The 26,681-nt window shown below is 54.8% G+C and overlaps 1 protein-coding gene across 1 annotated transcript in view; it reads left to right on the forward strand.

Moving 5' to 3' along the window:
• MYH9 (myosin heavy chain 9) overlaps positions 1-26,681 on the forward strand; it is a 106,415-nt gene that overhangs the window by 74,152 nt on the left and 5,582 nt on the right. Inside the window, exons 13-34 of the mRNA XM_025399525.1 lie at positions 680-853; positions 2,464-2,637; positions 5,205-5,319; positions 8,019-8,212; positions 8,569-8,690; positions 9,531-9,600; positions 10,475-10,635; positions 11,946-12,054; positions 12,961-13,092; positions 13,572-13,778; positions 14,367-14,504; positions 15,580-15,703; positions 17,595-17,766; positions 19,499-19,711; positions 20,167-20,311; positions 20,943-21,149; positions 21,394-21,498; positions 21,774-21,926; positions 22,964-23,212; positions 24,338-24,550; positions 24,696-24,908; positions 25,222-25,383. Of these exons, the coding sequence (XP_025255310.1) occupies positions 680-853; positions 2,464-2,637; positions 5,205-5,319; positions 8,019-8,212; positions 8,569-8,690; positions 9,531-9,600; positions 10,475-10,635; positions 11,946-12,054; positions 12,961-13,092; positions 13,572-13,778; positions 14,367-14,504; positions 15,580-15,703; positions 17,595-17,766; positions 19,499-19,711; positions 20,167-20,311; positions 20,943-21,149; positions 21,394-21,498; positions 21,774-21,926; positions 22,964-23,212; positions 24,338-24,550; positions 24,696-24,908; positions 25,222-25,383 (3,552 nt within the window). The remainder of the gene's footprint in view (positions 1-679; positions 854-2,463; positions 2,638-5,204; positions 5,320-8,018; positions 8,213-8,568; positions 8,691-9,530; positions 9,601-10,474; positions 10,636-11,945; positions 12,055-12,960; positions 13,093-13,571; positions 13,779-14,366; positions 14,505-15,579; positions 15,704-17,594; positions 17,767-19,498; positions 19,712-20,166; positions 20,312-20,942; positions 21,150-21,393; positions 21,499-21,773; positions 21,927-22,963; positions 23,213-24,337; positions 24,551-24,695; positions 24,909-25,221; positions 25,384-26,681) is intronic.

The following is a 26,681-nucleotide window of genomic DNA, read 5'->3' on the forward strand; positions in this document are numbered from 1 at the left end:
AACAAAGCAAGGCCCCATCTCTTCAATGAAAACATAGAAAGGCCTGGTGCAGTGGCTCACGCCTGTAATCCCAGCACTTTGAGAGGCTGAGGCAGAAGAATTGCTTGAGCTCAGGGGTTCAAGACCACCCCGAGCAACACGTTGAAACCCCATTTCTACAAGAAATACGAATATTAGCCATGCACGGTAGTGTGTGCCTGGACCCCAGCTACTAGGGAGGCTAAGCTGGGAGGATCACTTGAGTCCAGGAAGCAGAGGCTGCAGTGAGCTGAGTTTGCACCATTGTATTCCAGCCTGGGTGACAGAATGAGACTCTGTCTCAAAAAATAAAAAAATAAAAAAAAAAAACAAGGAAGCACAATGTATTACGCGATCACAATATTTTGATGTTTATAGTTCAACCTAACTACTTTATTTGTAATCTATGGGATGCAATTTAAAGCACTATTCTGAAAAGGCTTTACCAGACTGCCCGTGGTTCCCGGCTCCAAAGAGTAAATGTCGCCCACTGCTGGGTGGATAAAGGGAAGGTCAGGAGCATCCAGGCTCTAAAGGCAGCAGCATGGAGGTTCCCAAGGAGGCCCTTCCTGTATCCCTACCCCGCCCTCCTTCTCAAGGGGTGTCTGGGCCTCTTAGTGCAGGATTGGCGTCTCTCTGACATTGTTTTCTCTCCTTGCAGCTGAACTCCTTTGAGCAGCTGTGCATCAATTACACCAATGAGAAGCTGCAGCAGCTCTTCAACCACACCATGTTCATCCTGGAGCAGGAGGAGTACCAGCGCGAGGGCATCGAGTGGAACTTCATCGACTTCGGCCTCGACCTGCAGCCCTGCATCGACCTCATTGAGAAGCCAGTGAGTGCCAGGCGTGCTTTGACCTCACACCTGCCTCTGGCTTTTCCCTTCCGGGGCACCCGCTCCTCCCCTCAGCTCTGTGTTTGTTGTGGAGGTGTCTTAACACCCCTTCCTTTTGGTGCCACCTGGAGGACGAAGCCCCGAGGCTGAGATCCGGTGCCTCGGAGGCCTGGGTGGGTGCCTCCATTAGAGGAGATGCTCCGTGCTGCAGCTGTGGGCTGGGCTTCTCCCAGCTGCCGGACCAGGTGCGGATGTGGCTGGGGCCCTAGCATCCTGTTTTCAGTCCCAGAAGACCACCCAGTATCCTCCTGAAGGCTGGGCTCGATAAGCATTTCTTTGTCTTAAAGAAACAGCCATGCATGGATGTAGTAAGGCCCTATCACGGGCTGCTTTCACTGTAGCATGGAGCTGTGCAGACGCTGGGCATTGAGTGCTCTGCCCAGGTATACACGTACCAAAGCTCAGCTCATCCCTCCATAAAACCAGCACAACAGCAGTGCTTTTATCACCAGCATTAGCTGTGTGAAGATGGAAAAGAGGAACCTTTTCCAGCGAGTTCATACTTAAACCTCTTGCCAGGTGGAGGTTGGGTCGCCTGTTTGTGTTTCAGGCTTGTTGGGGGTGTGATCTGTAATGAAGCCTGAGCTGTTTCAGTCTCTGGTTCTTCTTTTGATTATGGTTAATTAATCAGAAGGCCTAGGACAAAGTTTTTTCAGTTTGAAAAAAATTTCCTTTTTTTTTTTTTTGAGATGGAGTTTTGCTCTTGTCGCCCAGGCTGGAGTGCAATGGTGTGATCTCGGCTCACTGCAACCTCTGCCTCACTGATTCAAGCGATTCTCCTGCCTCAGCCTCCTGAGTGGTTGGGATTATAGGCTTATTTTTGTATTATTAGTAGAGACGGGGTTTCACCATGTTGGCCAGGCTGGTCTTGAGCTCCTGACCTTAGGTGATCCGCCTGCCTCGGCCTCCCAAAGTGCTGGGCTTACAGGCGTGAGCCACTGCGCCTGGCGAACAATTTACTTTTGTAATGAGCTTTTTTCTTTAATCAATTGAATTTTCCAACTAATAAGAACCCAGTAGGCTTCAAGTTTTGTCAGACAGCCTCTCTGAAGTGTCCAAATCTGCTTTCTTGTCTTGTAAACTCAGTGTGCAGAAGGCTGTTGGGTCCTTGGGACTCTCTTCCTCAAGGGGCTCCTCCTAAGTATCCTATCTCATCATAGACGTGCAGACGCAAAGCGTGTGCGGTGGTATCTCCTGTGGCAGGATCACAGGGTACTTGTTGAGGGCAGCCTCCTGGGCAGACCCCAGTACACGGTGAAGTCAGACTCTGGCCCCGCGGGTCAGTGGATCTGCACTTTTCCTCACACCCACTGGGGGTTTCACTAACGCTGGAGAACCACCGTGATGGATCCTTGGGAAAAGGTCTCAGCTGCAGCCTGGGCCTCAGAGGTTTCTTTATAAACGAGAAATATTCAATGGTCCTCCTGGGGAGCACATTGCCCACCCTCTGTGGGATTCAGCGGATTCTGATGTCCGGGCTTTGGCTTCTTGAAGGAAGGGGTGCCCCTCCCAGGGTGTGCTCACCTGTGCTGATGCTGTGCTTCCTCCAGGCAGGCCCCCCGGGCATCCTGGCCCTGCTGGACGAGGAGTGCTGGTTCCCCAAAGCCACCGACAAGAGCTTCGTGGAGAAGGTGATGCAGGAGCAGGGCACCCACCCCAAGTTCCAGAAGCCCAAGCAGCTGAAGGACAAAGCTGATTTCTGCATTATCCACTACGCCGGCAAGGTGAGGAGCACTCATGGGGAGGTGCCGGCCAGACCTTCATAGGAGAGGTGGAGTCAAGGCTCTTTAGGACCAGGAGCCGAGCAGCTCCTGAGGATGCGGGGGTGTGGCCTGAGTACAGTTCTTGCCCAGTGACTCACCCAGTAATGTGGCCGGTGACAGCATCAGCATTGCATTTACACAGCCTGCAGAGCCCCCTCACCTGGTCCGTGCTGTTAGAAGCCTGCAACACTGCACTGCGGGGCCCAGGCTGGTTGTCGTCACGCTGTCATGCATTACTGTTGGGCCTGTCTGCCAGGTGCAGAGATTTGGCTAAAGGCATGGGCTCAGAGTTTGAATAGAGCTCTGCCACTCAAGCTGTTTGACTTCAGGTCAGTTACTTAACCTCTCTGATCCTTGGTTTCCTCATCTGGAAAATGAGAATGACCACCCACCATACAGGATTATGTGGATTAAACGAGTTCTTGAGGCCCAACACGTGGCACGGATCAGTGCTCCGGGGCAGAGCTCCTCAACCTTGGCATTCCTGGTATTGTGGGCTGGGTCATTCTTTACTGTGGGACCCTCCTGTGTATGCTAGGATGTTTAGCAGCTACCCACTAGTGTTAGGAGCACCGTCCTTAGTTGTGACAACCCAAAATGTCTCCGGACATCACCAAACATGTCCTAGTTTGGGGGTGGCGGGGCAGGGAATTGCCACTGCTGTGGGTGACAGCTGCTGTTGCCAAGTCTGCCGCAGTCAGTCAGTGGTGGACCTGCCCTCAACACTTACCTAGCAGACATCTTCCCAGTCTGCATGTGACTGGGGCTTAGACCCAGCTTAGTCCATACAGGTGCATGCTTAGACAAAAGCTGGTTTTACTCAGCACAAAGACCCTATCAGTTAATTGCTGTGATTAGGCAGGAGCTTCGCCATCTCCTAGTTGGTGGTGACTAGTTGGTGGTGACTGGTGAGATCTGGGAGCTTTCACAGGTCTGCTCCCAAGCCACAAGGAGCCCAGGCCTGGTTCTAGGCCATGGCTCCCCACTGCCCGCCTCTTCTACTTAGCTTGGCTGGTTCCTGGGGCTGCAAAAGCAAGCAACTGTCTTAAACTACCCATGAAAAAAATAATAAAGCCAAAAAAGCGATTTACACCATTAACCAAGGAATGTTTCCCGAGCCTCCTTTCCATGCTCACCTTTGGGAAACGCACACGCTCATCAGTGCAGAAGCTTCTAGGAGGGCTTTTGCTGTGGGATTGTTTGTAATGCTGAACAATTAGGAACACCCTAGAGCCCACCAAGGGGCCTGTGCGATGGCATCAGCTGTGATACGTCTTTCTGTGGGCTGTGCCATGGCAGCTAAAAGGACAAGGATGTTGGCCTGGGTGGGAGGCTCTGAGCCTGGGGAAAGGAAACTGGCATCACCTACCTCATGATAAACAGCAGCGCGCATTCGCCTGCATACTGAGGGCAGCACCTCTGGGTTGCAGTCTGTGTTGCGAAGAGGGAGGCCCAGGTCCCTGCTGCTCTCTGGGTATTGTTCTGGGCCCTTTTGCAATGAAAATGTCATGGTGTATTACTTGTTTTCTTAAGTACATATTTTAGCGGAGCACAGGGGCTCATGCCTGTAATCCCAACACTTTGGGAGGCCAAGGCAAGAAGACAGTTTGAGCCCAGAAGTTTGAGACCAGCCTGGGCAACATAGACCCTATCTCTGTTTTGTTTTGTTTTGTTTTTGAGATGGAGTCTCGTTCTGTTCCCCAGGCTGGAGTGCAGTGGCACGCTCTTGGCTCACTGCAACCTCCGTCTCCCAGGTTCAAGCGATCCTCCTGCCTCAGCCCCCCAGTAGCTGGGATTACAGGCATGTGCCACCACGCCTGGCTAATTTTTGTATTTTTAGTAGAGATGGGGTTTCGCCATGTTGGTCAGGCTGGTCTCGAACTCCTGACCTCAGGTGATCCACCTGCCTCGGCCTCCCAAAGTGCTGGGATTACAGGCGTGAGCCACCGCGCCCAGCCCCTAACTATTTAAAAATGAGAAAAAATGAATCTCTTTCTGAGAGTCTCTCTGAACCCTCTGGTTTAGGAGGCTGCCCGATTAAAAAAATATATTTAAAAACAGAATATATTTCCAAAAAGATAAAACTGACACATACTCAGAGAAAATGTGAACATTCTAAAAAGACAAAGAAAAAACAAAAATGACTTGTCTTATGACTAAAAAGAAATAGTAACATTTTGTCGTCCTTCCAGGATTGTTTTCTTTGTTCATATTACCTAAAAATTTTTTAAAAAGCTGAAACCCGGCACGGTACTGTGTGGCCACCATGCCATGTCTAGAGCCAGGCTCCCGTTGTTGGCCATGCCTTGCTTTGAGGCTTTGGCTCTGCACGAGATGCTGCAGGGAATGTCTTGAGGCCTCGTGCCCCTTATCCTCATCACTTCCTTCTTAGGGGTGGAGATGCTAGGTCAAAGGGTTTCCACGTTTTCTGACTTTTCCACGCTTGAGGTCAGCCTGTGCTCTGGAGAGCCTGTGAGCACGCGTGTCCCCAGCGCAGCTTGTGACTCCTGCATCTCTGACCCTGCCAGGTGGATTACAAAGCTGACGAGTGGCTGATGAAGAACATGGACCCCCTGAATGACAACATCGCCACGCTGCTCCACCAGTCCTCTGACAAGTTTGTCTCGGAACTGTGGAAGGATGGTACGCCCTTTGCCCTTCCCCCCCTGCCTCCTCTTGGCTGCGGCTGGTCATCTTCCCACCTCCACAGTGGGCCGAGCCGCCAAACAAGGGGTGCACACGTCCCCCTGACATAGGCCAGGTGGTCTCCGCCCTCTGTAGCTCCCATGAGAGAGGGCTCCTCGGACTGAAACAGGAGGCCGCCGCCCTCGAGCCCACACCGTGGCCGGGTCCTCTTGGGCGGAACGCTTTCAGCATGTGGGAAAGTCCAAGGCGGCCCCGAGCCTTGCAGCAGCCTAGGCTCCCAGCCCCGTGCCATGTCGCATTCCCGCCTCTACTCCTTGGTAGGCTGGTTGCTTTGAGTGGTTCTTTTTAATTCTTTCTGTTGGTTTCTCCTTTTCCTTTGCCTGGGTTTTGCTTTAACCTCTCTGTTGCAGAGATGCAGAGCACTCAGAGAGCCTATTTCTATCATCGCTTTCCTATTCTCCACCTAGAACCAGGTGACTGGCCGCCCGAGTGGTGTCTCTTGTGTGTGTGGTGCGTCCAGAGCTGTGCAAGAAATGCTTCTGCCTAGGTTTTCTCGCCCCCGCTGCCCCTTGGCTTCTCCTGCCTGCTTACACCCCAGTTCCCTGATCTGGCCCTGGGCTCCTGGGCAGGCTCCCCGCACTGTGCCTATTGCTGGCCTGTAGTAGCAAACTGGGCAAATGAGGGGCTATGTCTGGAATTTGGAGATGTCACATTCAAATCTTAAAACACTGTAATCCCAGCACTTTGGGAGGCTGAGGCGGGAGGATCGCTTGAGTCCAGGAGTTTGAGACCATTCTGGGCAACATAGGGATACCCCCATCTCTACAAAAAAATTAAAAGAAAAAATCAGCCAGGTGTGATGGTGCATGCCTGTAGTCCCAGTTACTCAGGTGGCTGAGGCGGGAGGATCACTTGAGCACAGGAGGTCAAGGCTGCAGTGAGCTGTGACCACACCACTGTACTCCAGCCTGGGTGACAGAGTGAGACCCTGCCTCAAAAAAAGAAAAAAAAATCCTAAAACAGCAAAAATTGTTTAAAAATTTGTATCCTCCTTAGAGCTTCATCCCTAAAGACAGTGTCTTAAACTGCTTGAATGGCTGCGAGTGTCTTAGCATAAGGCTCAGGTATGCACACTGCGTGTGTCTGTGCACCTGAAAGCTGAAGTGGCAGCTGTGTGTTCATTCAACAGTTGCTCGGCAAGGTCTGCTCCGTGTGGGTGGGGCCTGCGTGGGGCAGGACACACTCAGCTAAAAGGGCCAGTTATGGTGAGGCCGTATTAACCTTTCTCTGGACAACTTGAGTGGCTTTTGCAAGTTGCCACGCCCAGGAAACCTGTGGTAGCCAGGAATATTGGCCCTGTGGTGGGTACGTAAGATCAAAGATGACTCCTTTTTTTTGGTTTTTTTTTTTTTTTTTTTTTTTTGAGACAGAGTTTTGTTCTTGTCACCCAGGCTGGAGTAGAGAGGTGCAATCTTGGCTCACTGCAACCTCCACCTCCCGGGTTCAAGCGATTCTCCTGCCTCAGCCTCCCAAGTAGCTAGGATTACAGGCGCCTGCCACCACGCCCAGCTAATTTTTGTATTTTTAGTAGAAATGGGGTTTCACCATGTTGGCCTGCTGGTCTCGAACTCCTTACTTCAGGTGATCCACCTGCCTCAGCCTCCCAAAGTGCTGGGATTACAGGCACGAGCCACCACTCCCAGCCACCTCCCATTTTAATTGACTGGTCTGTAGGCTCCATCCACACTCCTGGCTTCTGTCTTAAGCAAGCATCCTTTTTGCTGTCTTCAAGTAAATAATAGTAATCTGGCTGTGAAGGAATACGAAACGGGCTTCGTCAGTATTCTTCACTTTGACATCCAGTAATGGAAGACTTCACATTTAACATTAGCTCTTGCTTAAACTGATCTCGAATCACTGGCCACTTTGGTTTGGCTTGTTTGTTTTTTACCTTGGGGGATGCAGTTGGTTTAATTGCTGCTGGGCGTGAGTTCCAGTGCTAGGGGCTGCTTCCCTTGAGGGTCGGTTAACATGAGAAAGACCCGTGCACCAGGAGACAAAATGAAATACAAGGACGTGAAGAGATCCCTAAACTTTGGAGTATTTATGATCAAGAGCGGTTCTTTGGAGCTCTCTCTTCCTGAGATGTCTGCGTAGACATAGAGGGGACCCTGCAGAGTTCTGCAGACAGTGACAGGGTGGCTCCAGTCTCCGCCTCCTGACTCCTAGCCTGGTGCTTTTACGACAGGGTCAGTGAGAATTCAAGATACTGATTTTTTTTTTCTAACTGTGACCATAGGACAGCAGGATTCCGTAAGCCAGGTTTTCACACCCCTCCTTAGAGACAGGCTAGTAGAATTCTCACTATTCCAAAATACTTGACTAGCTTCATTGAGTCTTTTTGGAAATAAGAGCTTCAAGAGTGGCGGAAGGCAGGTGATGGGAAGGTGAGGTGGCCGTGGCAGACGCATGGCTCCCTGAGAGACAAGCCCAGTGCCTTTGCAGCCCTCTTGGCTTTCTGCTGTGTTTGGGGATGACCTTAGCACCCTGTGTAGGCTCCAAGTGGAAAGGGTCCTGTTGTTTCATTCTGTCTCCTCTTTTCCTGTCCCATGTGTGCCTGTTTCTCTCTCCTGCGTGCTCCCCCTCCTCTGGGTGCAGCTGCGGGGGCACTCACTTGGTCTCTGTGGTCTCCACAGTGGACCGCATCATTGGCCTGGACCAGGTGGCCGGCATGTCGGAGACGGCGCTGCCCGGGGCCTTCAAGACGCGGAAGGGCATGTTCCGTACCGTGGGGCAGCTTTACAAGGAGCAGCTGGCCAAGCTGATGGCCACGCTCAGGAACACCAACCCCAACTTCGTCCGCTGCATCATCCCCAACCACGAGAAGAAGGTGCGGCCGCCTGGTGGGGTGGCCCGGGCGGGGCACCGTGGTGTGGGGCGCTCAGCCCGTCTGTCTCCCCAACAAAAGCACCCCTCCAGCCCCCCAGCCTGCACAAAGCCCTCCGTCGTTTCTCTGCAGGGAGGGCCTTAGCTCGATTAGGAGATACTCTCCATTCACAGCCCACACTTCCTCTTGGTGACACCGGCCCCTCCCAGACCTGGATCCTTTGACTTCACTGTCAAAACCTGTGGGCTGCAGCGACCCCCTCCCTTAGGCTCTTGCCCTAAGAGGTAGGGGTTCCCCGACCTCTCTCTGACTGTTTTAGGCACAGAAGTGAGACTGCATGCGTGTGTTTTCTTCCCCAGGCCGGCAAGCTGGACCCGCATCTTGTGCTGGACCAGCTGCGCTGCAACGGCGTCCTCGAGGGCATCCGCATCTGCCGCCAGGGCTTCCCCAACAGGGTGGTCTTCCAGGAGTTTCGGCAGAGGTGAGCCAGGGCCCGGAGCCCGCTTCTCCTGGACCCGGCTGTGCGCGCAGTGAGTCCCAGAGGTGGGCTGCTGCTCCGTGGCTGGGTCCTGTCGTGAAGGAACGACGTCCTCCATCCATGTAGAACTGAGTCTGGCCAGCTCTTCCCCACCGCCTTCTCTTTTCCACCCTTTGCAGGAAAGGAGACTTCCCCATTTTAATACCAAAATGCAGGTCATCGTCATCCTGTTGACTTTTGCTCCTAGTCACTGCCGGCCCTGGTGCTATTTGCTACAGTTAGAGGAGCTATGAAAAGAAATGTGAAAGACTCAGCCAGAGACCTGGGATATTACAGGAACTTTGTAGAAATGAAAGTCATAAAACACAGCCGTGCGTTGCTATGTGCAAAGATGGCGACATCTTCCTATTTCTCTAATGACTGTGCTGAGTGTCAGTTGCTGTCGGCATGCAGCCCTTTATTTCTTGGGGCATCTCTGTTTATTATCAGCTCCCTGCAGCATCCCAGGGAAGCTATGTGAGCATGGCTGTCCGTGGGTGACAGCCGAGGATCCCAGGCAATTAGCAGTTAGTGAGCCCAACCTGAAGCACACCCTCGAGTGATTGAAACAGTCCTACACGAGTTTCCATTCACTTTCCGGAAAACATTAAGCCTTCCTTGTGTCATTCAGCCGAAGAAAAGAGCGGGGTGGGATTTGCCTGTGTCTTCTTTCCTTAGGAGAGTTTGTGTAAAGAATTCTGTGTCTGTTGCACTGTAAAAATGATCTTAATCTCTTGCCTATATTCCAGGCACGTGGAATCGAGGCAATGGGTAAAATGACCAGACTTCTCTTTCCTTCCTCAGATATGAGATCCTGACTCCAAACTCCATTCCCAAGGGCTTCATGGATGGGAAACAGGCGTGCGTGCTCATGGTGAGTTGAGCTGCTGTCCCTGCCTCTCTGGATGGGCAGCCCCTTGTCTGGGGAGCGCCCGCATGGCCAGGGCCTGCCTTGCTGTGTCAGTGGTCGGTGGGTGCCCAGGCTGTGTCCCTTCTGATGCTCTGCGTCTGACTCTGCCGGGCGCCCTTTGCAGCAGCCCCTCGGCCTCAGATAGCCAGGGATGGTGTTTGGCACCAGGGTGGTGTGGAGGAGACAAGAACTGTAGCCATGGCCAGGCTCTGATGTAAGATGATGGCCTCTTTCATTTGGGGGACATTCTCCTGCTTTCTTGCTCACGGGTCTGACTCCACGCCCATTGTGGTGAGCAGGGCAGCTCACAGCCAGGGCAGCTGGCCTGGTGCACCATGATCTGGGCTTCTCCTGCCTCCCTCCCCACTCCCAGCCCTAGCACAGTGCTGGATGTGCCGTGCGCATGCTTTGCGTTCCGGTTGAATGAAGGCCCTGCAGTGGCTCAGTACCAAGTCAGGGCTAAATCCCACCCTGCTCCTGTTTTCCCTTTCCCAGCGTCCTGTTTCTGGCGTGTCCAGGTTAACAGCCGCTACCTTTGGCCTCGTTTTACTTCACGTTCTTTCTAAAGAATCAGAAAGCGTTGGCTGCAGAGTGGGGAGTTGGTGGGGGGAAAAGAGAAGGAAAAATTCAACACCTACTGTGTGCAAAACCTGCATTTGGTGACGGGGAGATGGGGAACAGGAAGAAGGAGGGAGAGGAGATGGCTTTCTGCTCTCCAGATGCTCGTCAGCCAGTAGGAAGAAGGGTGAAGGACACGCCTCCAGCTGTGCCTGGGCCACCCTTTCACGGAGCCGTGGCCAGTTGCTGGCCAGGTAAACAGCCTACTCCTCCCACCTAGATAAAAGCCTTGGAGCTCGACAGCAACCTGTACCGCATTGGCCAGAGCAAAGTCTTCTTCCGCGCCGGCGTGCTGGCCCACCTGGAGGAGGAGCGGGACCTGAAGATCACTGACGTCATCATAGGGTTCCAGGCCTGCTGCAGGGGCTACCTGGCCAGGAAGTGAGTCCCGGGAGATATTCCTGCCCCACACCCCAGGCCTTACCACGCCCTTTGTTGCCAAAGAGCACTTAGCAGGCCGTGGTCTAGGACACCCCACTGCAGCTGGTCACATGCCTGTCAGGGAGGCCCACGTGGCTCTTCCTGACCCCGTTCCTGGATTTCTACCTTTGAGGAGTAGAATCGGGCAGTTCTTTTTTTTTTGAGATGGAGCCTCACCCTGCCGCCCAGGCTGAAGTGCTGTGGCACGTTCTCGGCTCACTGCAACCTCTACCTCCCAGGTTCAAGTGATTCTCCTGCCTCAGCCTCACTAGTAGCTGAGGTTACAGGTGCACACCACCACGCCCGGCTAATTTTTGTGTTTTTAGTAGAGATAGGGTTTCGCCATGTTGGCCAGGCTGGTCTCAAATTCCTGACCTCAAGTGATCCACCCACCTCAGCCTCCCACAGTGCTGGGATTACAGGCGCGAGCCACTGTGCCTGGCTGAATCGGGCATTTCTGATTGAGGTTTAGAGTGATGGGTGGGAAGAGGCTGACTCTGCTTGGATTTGCCTGCCTGAAAGATCCTGCTTACCAGGACTCCTCACCGTGTGACCCTTGTGGGGACAGCACCCAGAGCCTGCCCTAAAGAACCCTGTGATTCCAGGGGAGCAGACCATCCTTGAGTCCAGACTCATCCTTGACTCCCTGGGGAGTGAGGGCTCCCCTGCTGCAGGACAGCGGGTGTGGGCACTGCACACTCGTCCGCTTGTGCTCGGGGCTGAGGGTCCTAGCAGGAGCGCCGAGCTCTGGGAGATGAAGCCCGAGCGTGTGGCATTTGCACAGATGGAGGCTTGTTTATCCAAAAGCCCTCCCGCTGACACCCGCAGCCCACCTTCACAGAACATCAGCTCCTGACGTTCTCCCACCAAACAAAAGCTCAGATAAGGAACAGCACGAAGGGTGGGAAGCTGAAGTCCAGAGTCACCCAGGGCCAGTCAGCTTAATGACCAAGGGTCATGCTCAGTCCCCACGCTGAGTGAGATCTGTGGTTACTTCACAGGAGCCGTCACCCCGTGGGCTCCTCAGTGGAGGGGTAGTCTGGTGACTTAGGTCCTTCGCCCACTGTAAGATTAGAGCCTCATGGGGTCACACAGCCTGTAAGTGGGAGAAATATATCTCAACCCCAAGGCCAGGCCACTTCCCTGAATTTCTGTCTTGGGGTACCCCAGGCAAGGGTAGACCCCCAGAAAAGCCTTGAGGACAAGGCCAGGACTGTTAGGTCGGGTCTGCTGTCCACTGCCCCGCACTGACCATGTTCCTCACCCCACAGAGCGTTTGCCAAGCGGCAGCAGCAGCTGACCGCCATGAAGGTCCTCCAGCGGAACTGCGCTGCCTACCTCAAGCTGCGGAACTGGCAGTGGTGGCGGCTCTTCACCAAGGTGCGTGCTAGAAGGCCTCCTGAGTAGCTGGGACTACAGGTGCACACCACCATACATACCTGGCTCATGTTTGGTAATTTTTGTAGAGGTGTGGTCTCACTCTGTTGCCCAGGTTGGTCACAAACTCTTGGGATCCAGCAGTCCTCCTACCTCAGCCACCCAAAGTGCTGGAATTGCAGGCATGAGCCACTGTGCCCGGCCCTTTTTGATTTTTAGTAGAGACAAGGTCTCACTCTCTTGCCCAGGCTGGCCTTCCTGGCCTTTAAAAAAAAAAAACTCGTTATTTTTAAACTTGTCCGGGCTGCTTTTGTGTATAATCCATAGTTTATGGTAATGGCAAAAAGCCAACTAACAAAAAGTCTAAAGAATTAAATAAAAATTCACACATAAACCCTTACCCTAAACCAGCAGCAGCAGCAATTTTAGTGTTTATTCTCTCGCTCTTTTTCTCACTGCCTATAAAACCTCAGCTATGTAAACTGTATGCATTCTTCCATAGCTGAGTTTGACTCGTATAAACAGTATTGTAGTGTGTATGTTCCATTTACGATTCCTTCATAAGCATCGTTTTTTTAGAGGTAGCGTACTGTTCCCTAGGGGCCACATCATTATCTGGGTACTTTTTCAGAGATGGGTCCTTCCTCATTTTCTTGCTGTTATAAACAATGCCGAGGTGAACATCTTCACACGCACGCAGGGATAGTTTCCCTGGAATGTAGTTAGCAGGTCAGAGGCCTGTGGTACAGAGCACCAGATGGATTTCCAGGAAGGCTGTAGCCCCCTCCACAGCATGTCTTCTTGCCCCTCACTTTCATGTTTCCAGAGGTAAGGGAGAGGCCTCACACTTGTTGGCAGAGGCGCGCATCTTCCAGCCAAGCATGTCTCTACCTCCATCTCCTCTCCCAGGTCAAGCCGCTGCTGCAGGTGAGCCGGCAGGAGGAGGAGATGATGGCCAAGGAGGAGGAGCTGGTGAAGGTCCGAGAGAAGCAGCTGGCTGCGGAGAACAGGCTCACGGAGATGGAGACGCTGCAGTCGCAGGTGGGTGTCAGCGCAGGCTCCATCCAGGTTGCGTGACCTGCCCGGTGCTGCCACCTGCTGGCCATCGGTAGGCACGGCATGCTGGCCTCTTCTGTTACTATAGGGGTTTCCTACGACTGAGTTTCCTATTACTGTAGGAACAGTGAGCAGTCTCTCTGCCAACCGGATTTGGGGTTATGTGATGTAGGGAGGCCACCTAATAGAATGGAACGTTCACCAGTGTTGGGTTCAAACCTCAGCTCTACCACATGACCTGAGCCCGTTTCCCGGGACCTTTCTGTGGAGCTCATGGGGTAGTGAAAAATCAAGGACACGATGTCTGGAAGGTGCCTGGAAGCTTCAGAGCTCTCCAGATGAAAGCTACTCTTGTCCGCATGTTCCTTTCCTGCTGGGATCCTGAGCCACGGCGTCCATCTTTTGAGGATGGAGTGACTTGCGGGTGTTGCGAGGAGCTTGTGTTTTCCACTTGCTGTTTGCAGCTCATGGCAGAGAAATTACAGCTGCAGGAGCAGCTCCAGGCAGAAACCGAGCTGTGTGCCGAGGCTGAGGAGCTCCGGGCCCGCCTGACCGCCAAGAAGCAGGAACTAGAAGAGATCTGCCATGACCTGGAGGCCAGGGTGGAGGAGGAGGAGGAGCGCTGCCAGCACCTGCAGACGGAGAAGAAGAAGATGCAGCAGAACATCCAGGTTCCTGCCTGCTGCACCCGGGGAGGAGTGGGACTGGAGGGGCGGGGCGGGGCAGAGAAGCAGGGACCAGGAGCTGGGAGAACTTGGAATTAGGGTCCGAGGAGGCCGCTCCTCACGCTGTCTGCTTGGGGCACTCAGTGAGAAGTGTTCCCTTTGGGCTGGTAGTTTGTGACATGTGCATCTGAGATCTCTCCATGAGTACTGCCTGGGCCGGCATCAAGGCCAGTTTGATTTCCCTGCCATTAGCCCTGGCCCTGGCTAGCCAGAGAGGCACAGGGCCAGCAGCTCTGCATCCTGCGTGTTTCATGGGTGGGAGCTTGCTGCAGGAAACCCTTCAGAACATTGCACCGGTGTTCTGGCCCTGTGTCCCAGTTTGAAATCTAGAATCCTACAAATAGGGCTTGGGCCCTGCCTCGGCTGTGGCCCTGGGCTTGCAGACCTTGCTGTCCCCACCTCAGCCATGACCCTGGGCTCACAGACCTTCGTATCCTCTCCTTGGTGTTCGGACCTGGCCTTCGGACCTTGCTGTCTTCACCTTGGCCATGACCCTGGGCCTGCTGTCCTCACTGTGTCTCTGGCCCCCGGCAGGAGCTTGAGGAGCAGCTGGAGGAGGAGGAGAGCGCCCGGCAGAAGCTGCAGCTGGAGAAGGTGACCACCGAGGCGAAGCTGAAGAAGCTGGAGGAGGAGCAGATCATCCTGGAGGACCAGAACTGCAAGCTGGCCAAGGTGAGGCCCGCGGCTGCCGCCTGCAGCTGCTCCAGGGGGGCCGTGGATGGGAGAGTGTGGTCACCCCTGCCGGGCCGGGCCCCAGCCCTGCCGCTGCTGCTTCCTGGCTCTTCCGCCTGCAGCACGAGGGCTTCTGCTTCGCTGCAGGTGCTCCCTGGAGGTCCCATGGGCCTTCGTTGAGGGATTTCCTCATAAACGAAGGGGCCCTGGGGAAGGGTTTGTCCTTTCCCCTCTGGAAAGCTCTTCTTTGCCACCCGTGAGACCCAAGCCTTTGTAAAGGTGGCCATCTGTGCAGCATTGCAGGCGTTGGTCACTGTGGGGTTGGGGACACTTTGGTGACTCTCTGATGAGATGCAGGGTACTCCTCCTCCACTGTCCCTGGGCGGCAGCTGTTCCTCCTGAGAATGAGTTGGTCCCTGTCAGTGTCTGCCCAGGGAGCAGATAGCAACTGGGGAACCAGTTAGAGGAGAAGGCAGCCTCCCCACCTTTTGGGGCTCCTCAGACCACGGGAGCCCCAAAGGCTGGGGAGGCTGAGGTGGCAGGACATCCGCCCGGGACTGGGATGAGAGGACTGAGGCGCTTGTGCCAAGCTGTGGCCCCTGGGCAGAGCTGTTGCGGGGACCACACAGAACAGAAAGCAAGGACAGCAGCCCGGGGTACCGTGGGGCTAAAGAGGGGGAGGGGCCGTGGCCCACCTGGCCGGTGAGAGAGGGGCACGGAGAAGGTGGCCTGGTGGCGCAGGTGAGTGCCGTATGGCAGCCTCCTGAAGGAGTGGAGCCATCTGTCCCTGCTGACACTAGCTGTCACCTGGAAGCCTTTCTCACCCAAGCCCATAGGGGAAGGGGAAGGGCTTGGGCACCCACATTTTTCGATCCTGAGGAAGCATATACCTCGCTATTTCAGGGAAGCTGGTGATCTTTCAAAATTATCCTTTGATCCAGGAAAATCCTCATGAACTTGATCAAGTGTCTAAAGCCCTCTCCATTCAGCCCCAAATTTCCGGGCGAGTCATGCTTTGAGGCTAGTGTTCTCTGCTCAACCGACACTAAATGCCGGCCTATTCCCCTCTCCCCAGGAAAAGAAACTGCTGGAAGACAGGATAGCTGAGTTCACCACCAACCTCACGGAAGAGGAGGAGAAATCTAAGAGCCTCGCCAAGCTCAAGAACAAGCATGAGGCAATGATCACCGACTTGGAAGGTGAGAGAGTGACGGGCAGGAGGTGATGGGCAGGGGCTGGCGGGCAGGGACTGGCCTGTCTGACTGCAATACCGAGGCCTCCTCAGCTCATGGGTGAGCCTGGGCCACGCTACAGCACTGGCTGCTGCCCTTCAGACCTGAGGTCACAGGTCGAGGGGAGCCGTGTCTGGTGCCTGCGGGAGCCTGAGCCTCCAGGCCCCTGTTGTTCTGTGGCTAGTTGCCCCCCTGCATGAAGTGTGTTTAAAGGAGAGCTTTGGCACCGCCCCGTTGTCGTGTGCCGTGGGTTTTGGAAGCTTCTGAGACTGCCTAGGAGGCTCTGGGTTTGGCCCACAGGACTCACTAGCTCTGTCACTGACTAGCTGGCTCATCTTACACCTGTGACTTAAGCTCCATGAGCTTTAGTTTTACCTAAAAAGGGGACACAGTGCTAGGGTACTGTGAAAATTTCATTAAATACATGTGAACACGTATGTACTGTAAAGTCCTCGACAGTTACCGCAGAAGCTCATTGCTTGACTTGGGGCAGGGTGACAAATCCTGCCTTGTCTCTGTGTGCCCTGGGGATCTGTGGCAGGGAGGGGGCGCTGGGGTAGAAGCACAGGTCCGTGGTTGTCTGAGGACCCCCGGCCCTGCCCCTTGAGGGAAGTGGACAACTGGGGGAACAGGACAACCCTGACTACTGTGGGAACTCTGAGCTCATACCCAGGGGAGGGAGGCCACAGCCTGACTGCCGGGAGGATTTTCCCCGGCTTGGTGTCACAGCCTTGTCCAGCCCCCTCACATCTGCAGGGGATGAGGTGAGTCAGGTCCAGCAGAAGAGCGGTCCGGACACAGAGAGATCTCTTAGCCCACAGATACCCTGCCTCACCTGGGAGGAGGGCGGAAGACTTGGTCATCCAGGAGGTCTAGGGGTGGCGCCCACCAGATGGACAGACATGAAAGGTTGACACTAATAAGCGCTAACACAGACACGGAGCCGTCAGAGCACACACACGCTGCTGCTGGGACTGCAGACTGGTAGACGGCGTTCGAGAACGATCCAGCAGTCCTAGTGAGGTTGAAGCTTGGCATGCTGGTGGCCCGGCCGTTCCATCCATCACTCAGCCGTCTGCGCTGGGAGTGAGCAGGATGCTTGCAGCAGCGTTGTGTATCAGAGTGTGCGATGAACACAGCCCCATGCCTGCCAGCTGCAGGACGGGTACATAAATAAGTTGCGGTGTATTCACATCATGGAATGCTAGATAAATGTCCATACACATCTATTCCAGCGAAACTTCACGGGCTACATCTCAAGATCATGGGATGGGGCGGCAAAGGCATGGCAGGGAATAAACATCACCAGCCAGGCACTGTTCTAGGTGCTTTTTAAGATAGTAACTCATTGGCGCCTCACACCATCCTAATGAAGTAGGCCGTCTCCTTTTGTTTATTATTCAGACGAGGTATAAAAAGTAGCTTTCCCGAGTGACATCACAGAGTTATAAAGCTAGACACCGAGCCCTGACTTTGTGATTCCAACTGTGGAATTCACACAAGGCAGTTCCATCTTATAAGTTGAGATTCGCACAAAATTGAACATGTTTTTTAGAGATACAGACATGGTACAGCCTTCAAGGGAACCAAGGGGGTTACGAACACCAGCTTTAGGAGAGCACTTAACTCCTGGCAGGGAAGGACGAGGGGTGAGTTGGAGAGAGACACGCCAGGGGCTGGCAGTTTGCGGTGATGTCCTCTTCCTGCGTGCAGGAGTTGGGTGCGAGTGTCTGTGTATTTGTGATGCTTTCAGCCTGACACACGTTTCATAACGAGTGCTCGGTATTTTGTATAAGTAATTGACACGGAGACAGAACCCACGGCACTGAGGGCTATGTGGGCTCCCCGCTCCTTGCAGAGCGCCTCCGCAGGGAGGAGAAGCAGCGACAGGAACTGGAGAAGACCCGCCGGAAGCTGGAGGGAGACTCCACGGACCTCAGCGACCAGATCGCCGAGCTCCAGGCGCAGATCGCGGAGCTCAAGATGCAGCTGGCCAAGAAAGAGGAGGAGCTCCAGGCCGCCCTGGCCAGGTGAGGACCCCGCCTGAGGCCAGGTGGCCTGGGCCAGCCCTTCCTGCTTGCTGCTGGCCCTGGTTCTCTGCACCAGAGAGCTGTGAGCATTCTTTCCACTGTTGTCTTAGAAGAGCCGCTTATTTCATAGCAAAGCAGTTCTTGTGCACTCAGGGCATGGGGAGGGGCCTCATTTGTCTTTTGTTTATTTGTTTATAATTTGAAAAAAAGTCATCCACAACTCTGTCACCCACCTACAATAGTCCTTTCCTAATTTCTTTTTTTTTTTTTCTGAATCGGAGTCTCGCACTGTCACCCAGGCTGGAGTGCAGTGGCCGGATCTCAGCTCACTGCAAGCTCCGCCTCCCGGGTTTATGCCATTCTCCTGCCTCAGCCTCCCAAGTAGCTGGGACTCCAGGCGCCCGCCACCTCACCCGGCTAGTTTTTTGTATTTTTTGGTAGAGACGGGGTTTCACCGTGTTAGCCAGGATGGTCTCGATCTCCTGACCTCGTGATCCGCCCGTCTCAGCCTCCCAAAATGCTGGGATTATAGGCTTGAGCCACTGCGCCCGGCCGTCCTTTCCTAATTTCTTGCTATAGGCACACTTAAAAAAAAAGACTTGGCCAGGCATGTTGGTTCACATCTGTGATCCCAGCACTTTGGGAGGCCAAGCCGGATGGATCACTTGAGGTCAGGAGTTCGAGACCAGCCTGGCCAACATGGTGAAGCCCCCATCCCTACCAAAAATATAAAAAATTCACCAGTGTGGTGGCACACGACTGTAATCTCAGCTACTCAGGAGGCTGAGGCAGGAGAATCGCTTGAACCCAGGAGGCAGAGGTTGCAGTCAGCCGAGATCGTACCACTGCACCCCAGCCTAGGTGACAGAGCGAGACTCTGTTTAAAAAAAGAAAGCAACTTTATTTTGTAGAGTAGTTTTAGATTCACAGCAGGAGTCAGCAGAAGTTTCTCCATCTTCCGCTGCCCCACTCATGCACCGCCTCCCCAGCTGCCAGCACCCCCCAGCGCAGTGGTGTGTTTGTTCTAATTGGTGAACCTACATTGACTCCTCACAACCATCTAAAGTCCATAGCACGTTCGTATTTTTACTGAGTTGCAGTCATCCTGTGGTGTAATATTTTATTTCCTTTTCTTCCCATTTAACAAATCATTTGACTTTTTTTTTTTTTTTTTTTTGAGACAGAGTCTCGCTCTGTCGCCCAGGCTGGAGTGCAGTGGCGCAATCTCAGCTTACTGCAAACTCCACCTCCCGGGTTCACGCCATTCTCCTGCCTCAGCCTCCCGAGTAGCTGGGACTACAGGCGCCCGCCACCACACCCGGCTAATTTTTTTGTGTTTTTAGTAGAGACGGGGTTTCACCGTGTTAGCCAGGATGGTCTCGATCTCCTGACCTCGTGATCCGCTCGCCTCGGCCTCCCAAAGTGCTGGGATTACAGGCGTGAGCCACCGCGCCCGGCCACAAATCATTTGACTTTTAAAAATATTTGAAGCAGTGAATCTTACTTTGGAAATTGAAACAATTCCCCTATAAGGTTTTCTGGTTCTCAGAGGGGTGTTGCCCTTCAGTCTGGTTGCCTCAGATGTTGTTTCTGCTGAGAGCCACCCTAAGTGCCATGATTGTGACCACCAGAGGCAGCTTTGGCTGCCGCACCTCTCTCAGGCCTGTCCCGCAAACTCTGCTCCTTGGAGGTGAAACTGACCTTACACTGATGTTGCTGGTCGCTTTGGCAGAGTGGAAGAGGAAGCTGCCCAGAAGAACATGGCCCTCAAGAAGATCCGGGAGCTGGAATCTCAGATCTCGGAACTCCAGGAAGACCTGGAGTCTGAACGTGCTTCCAGAAATAAAGCTGAGAAGCAGAAACGGGACCTTGGGGAAGAGCTAGAGGCGCTGAAAACAGAGTTGGAGGACACGCTGGATACCACAGCTGCCCAGCAGGAGCTCAGGTGTGCCCTGGGACCAAGTCCCTGGGGATGGGGAGGGCAGCCAGGGGGGCCTTGGCTTGGAGACATGGACCCCGGGCCTCTGTGCGCACGCGCATTCACACACACACAGACACACACACGCGCGCGCCCCGTGGCCCTGTTATGCGCCAGCAGGCATGGAAGCTGCTGGTTCCTCAGCGGTTTCTGTCTACAGAGTAGAAAGCCTGTTGAAGAACCTGACTCAAAGTTGGGGGTGAGGCAAGGGTGGGCTTTAAAGCTGAAAGGCTACAGAAGCCTCTCACAGTGCGTCTTTCAGGCCGGCCCATGGGATAGATGGTCAGGAGGGGCTGACGGGTAGAAAAGCTGCCTGGAGTGCCTGTGCCCTGGTCAGGCCTCTCTTTGGTCAGGGAAGAGCCCCAGGGGCAGCCTCGCTCCAGTGCTCCCAGCCTCCACTCTGAGGGGATTTCTCTGTCCAGGTCGAAACGTGAGCAGGAGGTGAACATCCTGAAGAAGACCTTGGAGGAGGAGGCCAAGACCCACGAGGCCCAGATCCAGGAGATGAGGCAGAAGCACTCGCAGGCCGTGGAGGAGCTGGCGGAGCAGCTGGAGCAGACGAAGCGGGTGCGGAGCCTCCCTGAGATCGCAGCGGGAAGGCAGGGTTCCCTGTGCTGGGCCCACAGAATCCGAATCAGTCCTGCAGAGCAGCTGCAGGATCCAACTCAACTGCCTGGTTCTGAGGCCAGGCTCCCCCTCTAAGGGGCTTTGTGACTTGGGCCTCAGTTTCCCTGTTCACAAGGGAAGATTATGATAGGTCTGTCTCATGTGGTTATGTGAGGGTGAAAACATTACTTCGTTACTTTGAACATCAGACTTCAGACAGGCTTTACTGGAAGTCTAACTACAAACAATTACAGTTCCCCTCATTGCATTATAAATATTGCTAACATCTGCAACACCAGTGCCGTGCCCTAGAACCTGGCCTCTACCCAGGGTAGAAGGCTGGGCAGGTATTATTTTAGAGATGGGGAAGCTGAGGTCCTAAGCAGTGAAGACAGGAGCCAAGTGTCACCCACCAGCCAAGAGAGAAGAGGACAGGACAGATGAGGCCTGAGCCTTCGGAGTCCAGGACTCAGGCGCGCCGTCGTCAGGGCTGCAGCAGCAGCGATGTCTGGATCTCGAGTCCAGTAATGACAGACCAGCCAGCCTTGTGTCAGGAGGCCGCCACTCACGTCTTTGCTTTCTTCCCCGCCAGGTGAAAGCCAACCTCGAGAAGGCAAAGCAGACCCTGGAGAATGAGCGGGGGGAGCTGGCCAACGAGGTGAAGGTGCTGCTGCAGGGCAAAGGGGACTCGGAGCACAAGCGCAAGAAAGTGGAGGCGCAGCTGCAGGAGCTGCAGGTCAAGTTCAACGAGGGAGAGCGCGTGCGCACGGAGCTGGCCGACAAGGTCACCAAGCTGCAGGTGAGGCCTCCGCCGGGATCCCGGCGCGGGCAGTGGGTGCCAGCAGCAGTGGTGGCCCAGACCCCCGGGTGCATGTGTGCTCTGTGTCTCTCTCTCTCTTCTCAAACTGGCTCCTCAGACCCTCACGCTTCAGTTTGTGACTCAGGTCCAGCTTTACGTAAAGGAGCTGAGGTGGGGCAGGAGCGGTGGGGCAGGAGCGGTGGGGCTGGGTCCATGGTCCTTTGCGTCTCCCCGCCCGGTGCAGGTGGAGCTGGACAACGTGACCGGGCTTCTCAGCCAGTCCGACAGCAAGTCCAGCAAGCTCACCAAGGACTTCTCCGCGCTGGAGTCCCAGCTGCAGGACACTCAGGTAAGGGTGGTGCCAGGTTCCCAGAAGCTGGACTCCTCCAGGAAGGCCCCGGTGTCCACGACATTAGCTCCAGAACCCATCGGACTGCCCATCCTCTCCTTCATCTCCTTCATCCCGTGGGTGGGTCTCTGCGTCCTCCTAGCTCCCATCAGGTCTTTACGTGGCCATCCCCTAAATCAGCAGGACCAGCTCCTCTCTCTCCTCAAGGGTGTGGAGTTCCTGGGTTTCAGACACCGCTCTCCTGAGCGCCCACACCCCTCTCAACCTGCGAGTAGGAGCTGCTGCAGGAGGAGAACCGGCAGAAGCTGAGCCTGAGCACCAAGCTCAAGCAGGTGGAGGACGAGAAGAATTCCTTCCGGGAGCAGCTGGAGGAGGAGGAGGAGGCCAAGCACAACCTGGAGAAGCAGATCGCCACCCTCCATGCCCAGGTTTGGAGGCTGGGGAACCGGCCCCACTCTGCAGGCTGGGGAGCTGCTGGCCGGGCACTGGCCTGGGCACTGCAGGACAGCCCTGCCCACTGGGCCAGCCCATTGCTGCTCTCCCCCAGGGAAGCCCACCCTGCTCTCCCACATCAGGGCTCTCAGCCTGAGTCCCTAGGAGAGGAATCCAGGGGTCTGTGGACTTAGATGGGGGACACCACTATTTTCACTATTTTACACCTTTATTTTCACCAGTCTTTAGCTGAAATTCAGCATTGCTTCCATGATGGATGTAGGCAGCAAGCCACGGTGGTGGCAGTCCCTGCACCCTCGTCATCTGTAGAAATGGCCAGTTACCCTGTCAGGGTTGCGGCCGAGCTCCTTGGCCTCGTGGTTCCCAGGCCTACGCCGAGTTTGCTGTCTGATGTGCTACCTAGCAGCACGTGGCTTCCTGAGCCATGGTGTGTTAGAATGTGTGAACACTGCATTTTTCTGTACTGGTTGCCTTGGTGATCCCATATGTTTATTTAATGGCTGTTAAAACACTGTCATGAGAAGGAGTCCCTAGGCCTCTCTAGACTGCCAAGGGGTCCGTAGCCTAATATATATTCAGAGCTCCTGCTCTAGATCCTATCTTGGGCCTCCATATGCCAGGCCAGAAGGGCTGGGAGTCCGTTCCGCAGTCAGGGTGGGAGCAGCCCGTGAGTGTGCGTGACTGCAGGTTTCAGGGCACTGGCCCTGCTCTCTGGGAGTGGTCTCCGTGGAGCGAGAGGCTTGGTGTGGATGAGGGCTGGGAGCCCCCACAGTGGGCCTGGGGGTCAGCCTCCCCTGGGCTTCACACGGTAGATGGATGCCCCTTTGCAGAAGCTCCATTTGTCTCGCCCCCGTGGAGAGGGAAGTGACTGGGGGAGGCGGTTTCATAACTGGGCGGATCCCTGGTGCCCCTTCCACGGTGTGGCAGGCAGGCTCCCAGCTGCCCCAGGGATGGGTGTGCCACCTGAGCAGGTGCCATCTCGGGCGTCTGCCTACTCCTGGCGTCTGCCCAGGTGGCCGACATGAAGAAGAAGATGGAGGACAGTGTGGGGTGCCTGGAAACCGCTGAGGAGGTGAAGAGGAAGCTCCAGAAGGACCTGGAGGGCCTGAGCCAGCGGCACGAGGAGAAGGTGGCCGCCTACGACAAGCTGGAGAAGACCAAGACACGGCTGCAGCAGGAGCTGGATGACCTGCTGGTGGACCTGGACCATCAACGCCAGAGCGCATGCAACCTGGAGAAGAAGCAGAAGAAGTTTGACCAGGTGTGTGGCCACTGGCTCCATCCTTTGTATTTCTTCTTCAAGCACTGAGTCCAAGGCGAAGGGCCCGTCAGAGAAAGCCTGGGCTCCCTCAAGGTCTTGCCCGGGAGGGCCGTGCGGGGCAGCACTTGGAGGCCCCCCAGTCTCTGGCTTGTCGAGGGGCCCAGGGAGAAGGCCAGTGGAAGAGGGTGTCTTCATGTGATGGGTTGAGGACTGACTTTTCCTTTCTGGTTTTTTACATTTTTCAGATTTTCTGTAATTAAGTGGTTTGACTGTCTTTTAAACGATTTATTTATGCACTCATATCGCTTCCTTTTCCAAAATATCAGAGGGCAGCTGAGGGGGATGCGGACTCAGGGGCGGGATAGAACAGTAGAAGACGCCGGGCAGCTGACTGCGGCAGTCGGGTCCAGCCCACTGCGTTTCGTGGGGAAAGATGGAGTGAACACAGCCACACTCCGTCGTTCTCGCGTTGTCTTTGGTTGCTTTGAGCTGTGGTAGTGGGGTTGAGCCATTGCTGCAGAGACCGTAGGGCCTGCGTACTCTAAAGAATACACTATCTGGCCCTTTAGGAAGTGATCAGCCACCCATGGAATAATTAAGGTTCGGGCCAAAAGGAAGGGAAGCTGGGGAAATAGGATAGAGCCAGGTGGGTGCACACAGAGAACAGATGCCAGGGGACAGAAGCTTTCGTTAGAGGAGACCACAAATGGGGTTCAGGCTTCCTGGCAGCCAGCTTGGCATTCACTCCATGAAAAATGCCAACAAAATGCCAACTTTGGTTCAGGAGAACCAAAGCTCTTACAGGTTTGGAGGGCTCTCACGGAAGGGGCAGCATGCCATAAAGGGTTACGATTAGTAAGTGATGAAAATTAAACAGATGTTACGACATGGCGTTCACAGCAGTGCCTGCCCCAGTCGGCAGTCATCCCGTCATGAGGATGCACAGGACTGTGTGTGTTCTCCCGGGCACAGCCCTGGGCCTGTGCTTCCTAGAACTGCTCCTCTCCGCCATGGCCTCTGGGCTCCTCTTTCCCCAGGGAGCTTAGGCCCAGCTGCTCTGCCCTGCCGGGGGCCGTAGCTCTGAGCCTGTGGTGCTGAGCCTCATGGTGCCCACCTCTTTCCCAGCTCCTGGCAGAGGAGAAGACCATCTCTGCCAAGTACGCAGAGGAGCGCGACCGGGCTGAGGCGGAGGCCCGAGAGAAGGAGACCAAGGCGCTGTCGCTGGCCCGGGCCCTGGAGGAAGCCATGGAGCAGAAGGCGGAGCTGGAGCGGCTCAACAAGCAGTTCCGCACGGAGATGGAGGACCTCATGAGCTCCAAGGACGACGTGGGCAAGAGCGTGAGTGCTGGACCTGGCAGCCAGCTCTTGGGAGGGGCCCGAGTGGGGTCATCACAGAGGGTCGGTGTGTGCACAGACTCCGGGTCTCGCAGACCCAGGTACCTGCCAGTCCCTTTGCTCCTGACTTGGGCTCTCTGGGGCTCAGGTCCACGAGCTGGAGAAGTCCAAGCGGGCCCTGGAGCAGCAGGTGGAGGAGATGAAGACGCAGCTGGAAGAGCTGGAGGATGAGCTGCAGGCCACTGAAGACGCCAAACTGCGGCTGGAGGTCAACCTGCAGGCCATGAAGGCCCAGTTCGAGCGGGATCTGCAGGGCCGGGATGAGCAGAGCGAGGAGAAGAAGAAGCAGCTGGTCAGACAGGTGTGCATGGCCTCCTGCTACCCCACGGGTGCCCAAGGCTGCCCTGGCTTCACGCAGGCTTCTGTTCTCTCCTTCCACTTGGATTATGTTAGGGCCCCTTGACCACGCCTCCCCTCCCATATCCCTTCTTTCCAGCCCCCTGTCTTGGGGTTCAGTGACTCACCTTCTTAGAGTTCTTATGGTCAGTAATCCCCACTGGCCCCCCAAGGCCCCATGGATCCTGCAGAACCGGCCTGAGGCTCCTGAGTTCAGAGCTAGGGCAGGGTCTCTGAGTGGGTCCAGCTTCCCAAGCTGTTGATTTTCCTTCCCCCAGGTGCGGGAGATGGAGGCAGAGCTGGAGGATGAGAGGAAGCAGCGCTCGATGGCAGTGGCCGCCCGGAAGAAGCTGGAGATGGACCTGAAGGACCTGGAGGCGCACATCGACTCAGCCAACAAGAACCGGGAGGAAGCCATCAAACAGCTGCGGAAGCTGCAGGTGAGGGCGGGCGGGACCCAGGTGAGGGCGGGCGGGGCCAGACCCAGACAACTACATGTGAAGGCGCCGGGCCCAGGGCGGGAACCTGGCAGGGTGGTGCCTCCTGGGAAGGTCCTGGGTGCTTCCAGCCCCATCTCACTGACAGAGACTCAGAGGCTCGGAGGTGAGTGGAAACATGATAGTCCAACAGCAGACTTGCAAAACGGTGAATGACTGAGTACATAAAACACAGAAGCAAACAAGTACAAGCCTAGACATGGGTGGAGTTCGAGAAGGTCTCACTTAATGCAGATTTCCAGAATCAGCCGGGTGCCGACACCCTCCAGCCTTCTGGGCTCTGGGGTGATGGTTCTGAGCAGCAGCCCAGAGTGCGGGACACGTACTTGGAAATCTTTACCTCACCAATAATTAAAGAATAATTAACACGTAAAAAAGCTCTGATACACCATATCATGTAACAAGAATAACCTTAGTTTAAAAAAACTTTTTTTAAGTGTAAAAAAAAAACCCACAAAAACTTTGAAACCTCTCTGTGGTCAAGGTTGTGGGCATAGATACTCTGATTGCTGCTGGCATTTTTTTTTTTTTTTTTTTTTGAGACGGAGTCTCGCTCTGTCGCCCAGGCGGGAGTGCAGTGGCCGGATCTCAGCTCACTGCAAGCTCCGCCTCCCGGGTTTACGCCATTCTTCTGCCTCAGCCTCCCGAGTAGCTGGGACTACAGGCGCCCGCCACCTCGCCCGGCTAGTTTTTTGTATTTTTTTAGTAGAGACGGGGTTTCACCGTGCTAGCCAGGATGGTCTCGATCTCCTGACCTCGTGATCCCCCAGTCTCGGCCTCCCAAAGTGCTGGGATTACAGGCTTGAGCCACCGCGCCCGGCCGCTGCTGGCATTTTTTTACTGGTGTGGTCGAGCTGTACACAGCCAGTCATACTCTTTGGTTTGGGGAATCTCAATTTAGGGTTTATCTGCAAAAGGAAAAAAAGGCTATTTAACAAAGATCTTTAGTGTTAAAACAAATAACAGGAGAATAACAAAAGGAAAGGTGTTTCCTGCCTGTGGTGGGGACAGCCCGGCAGCCTGGGCACTGGTGTTGAGGGGCAGGTGTACATTTAGGGGTGGCACCATGGGCACTGGCTTCTGGCCCACAGGAGGGGTCAGAAAGTAGGAAATGAAGCTCAGCTTGGGCTCACGTCCACGGTGACCAGCACTGTCAAAGTGTGCATGATGGGGTGGGTCACAGAGGTGTTTGCCTTTAGTTGCCTTTTCGCCCTGTCACCACGGTTAGTTAGTTAAATAAA

This window comes from Theropithecus gelada, chromosome 10 (assembly GCF_003255815.1).
Source record: "Theropithecus gelada isolate Dixy chromosome 10, Tgel_1.0, whole genome shotgun sequence".
Lineage (NCBI taxonomy): Eukaryota > Metazoa > Chordata > Mammalia > Primates > Cercopithecidae > Theropithecus > Theropithecus gelada.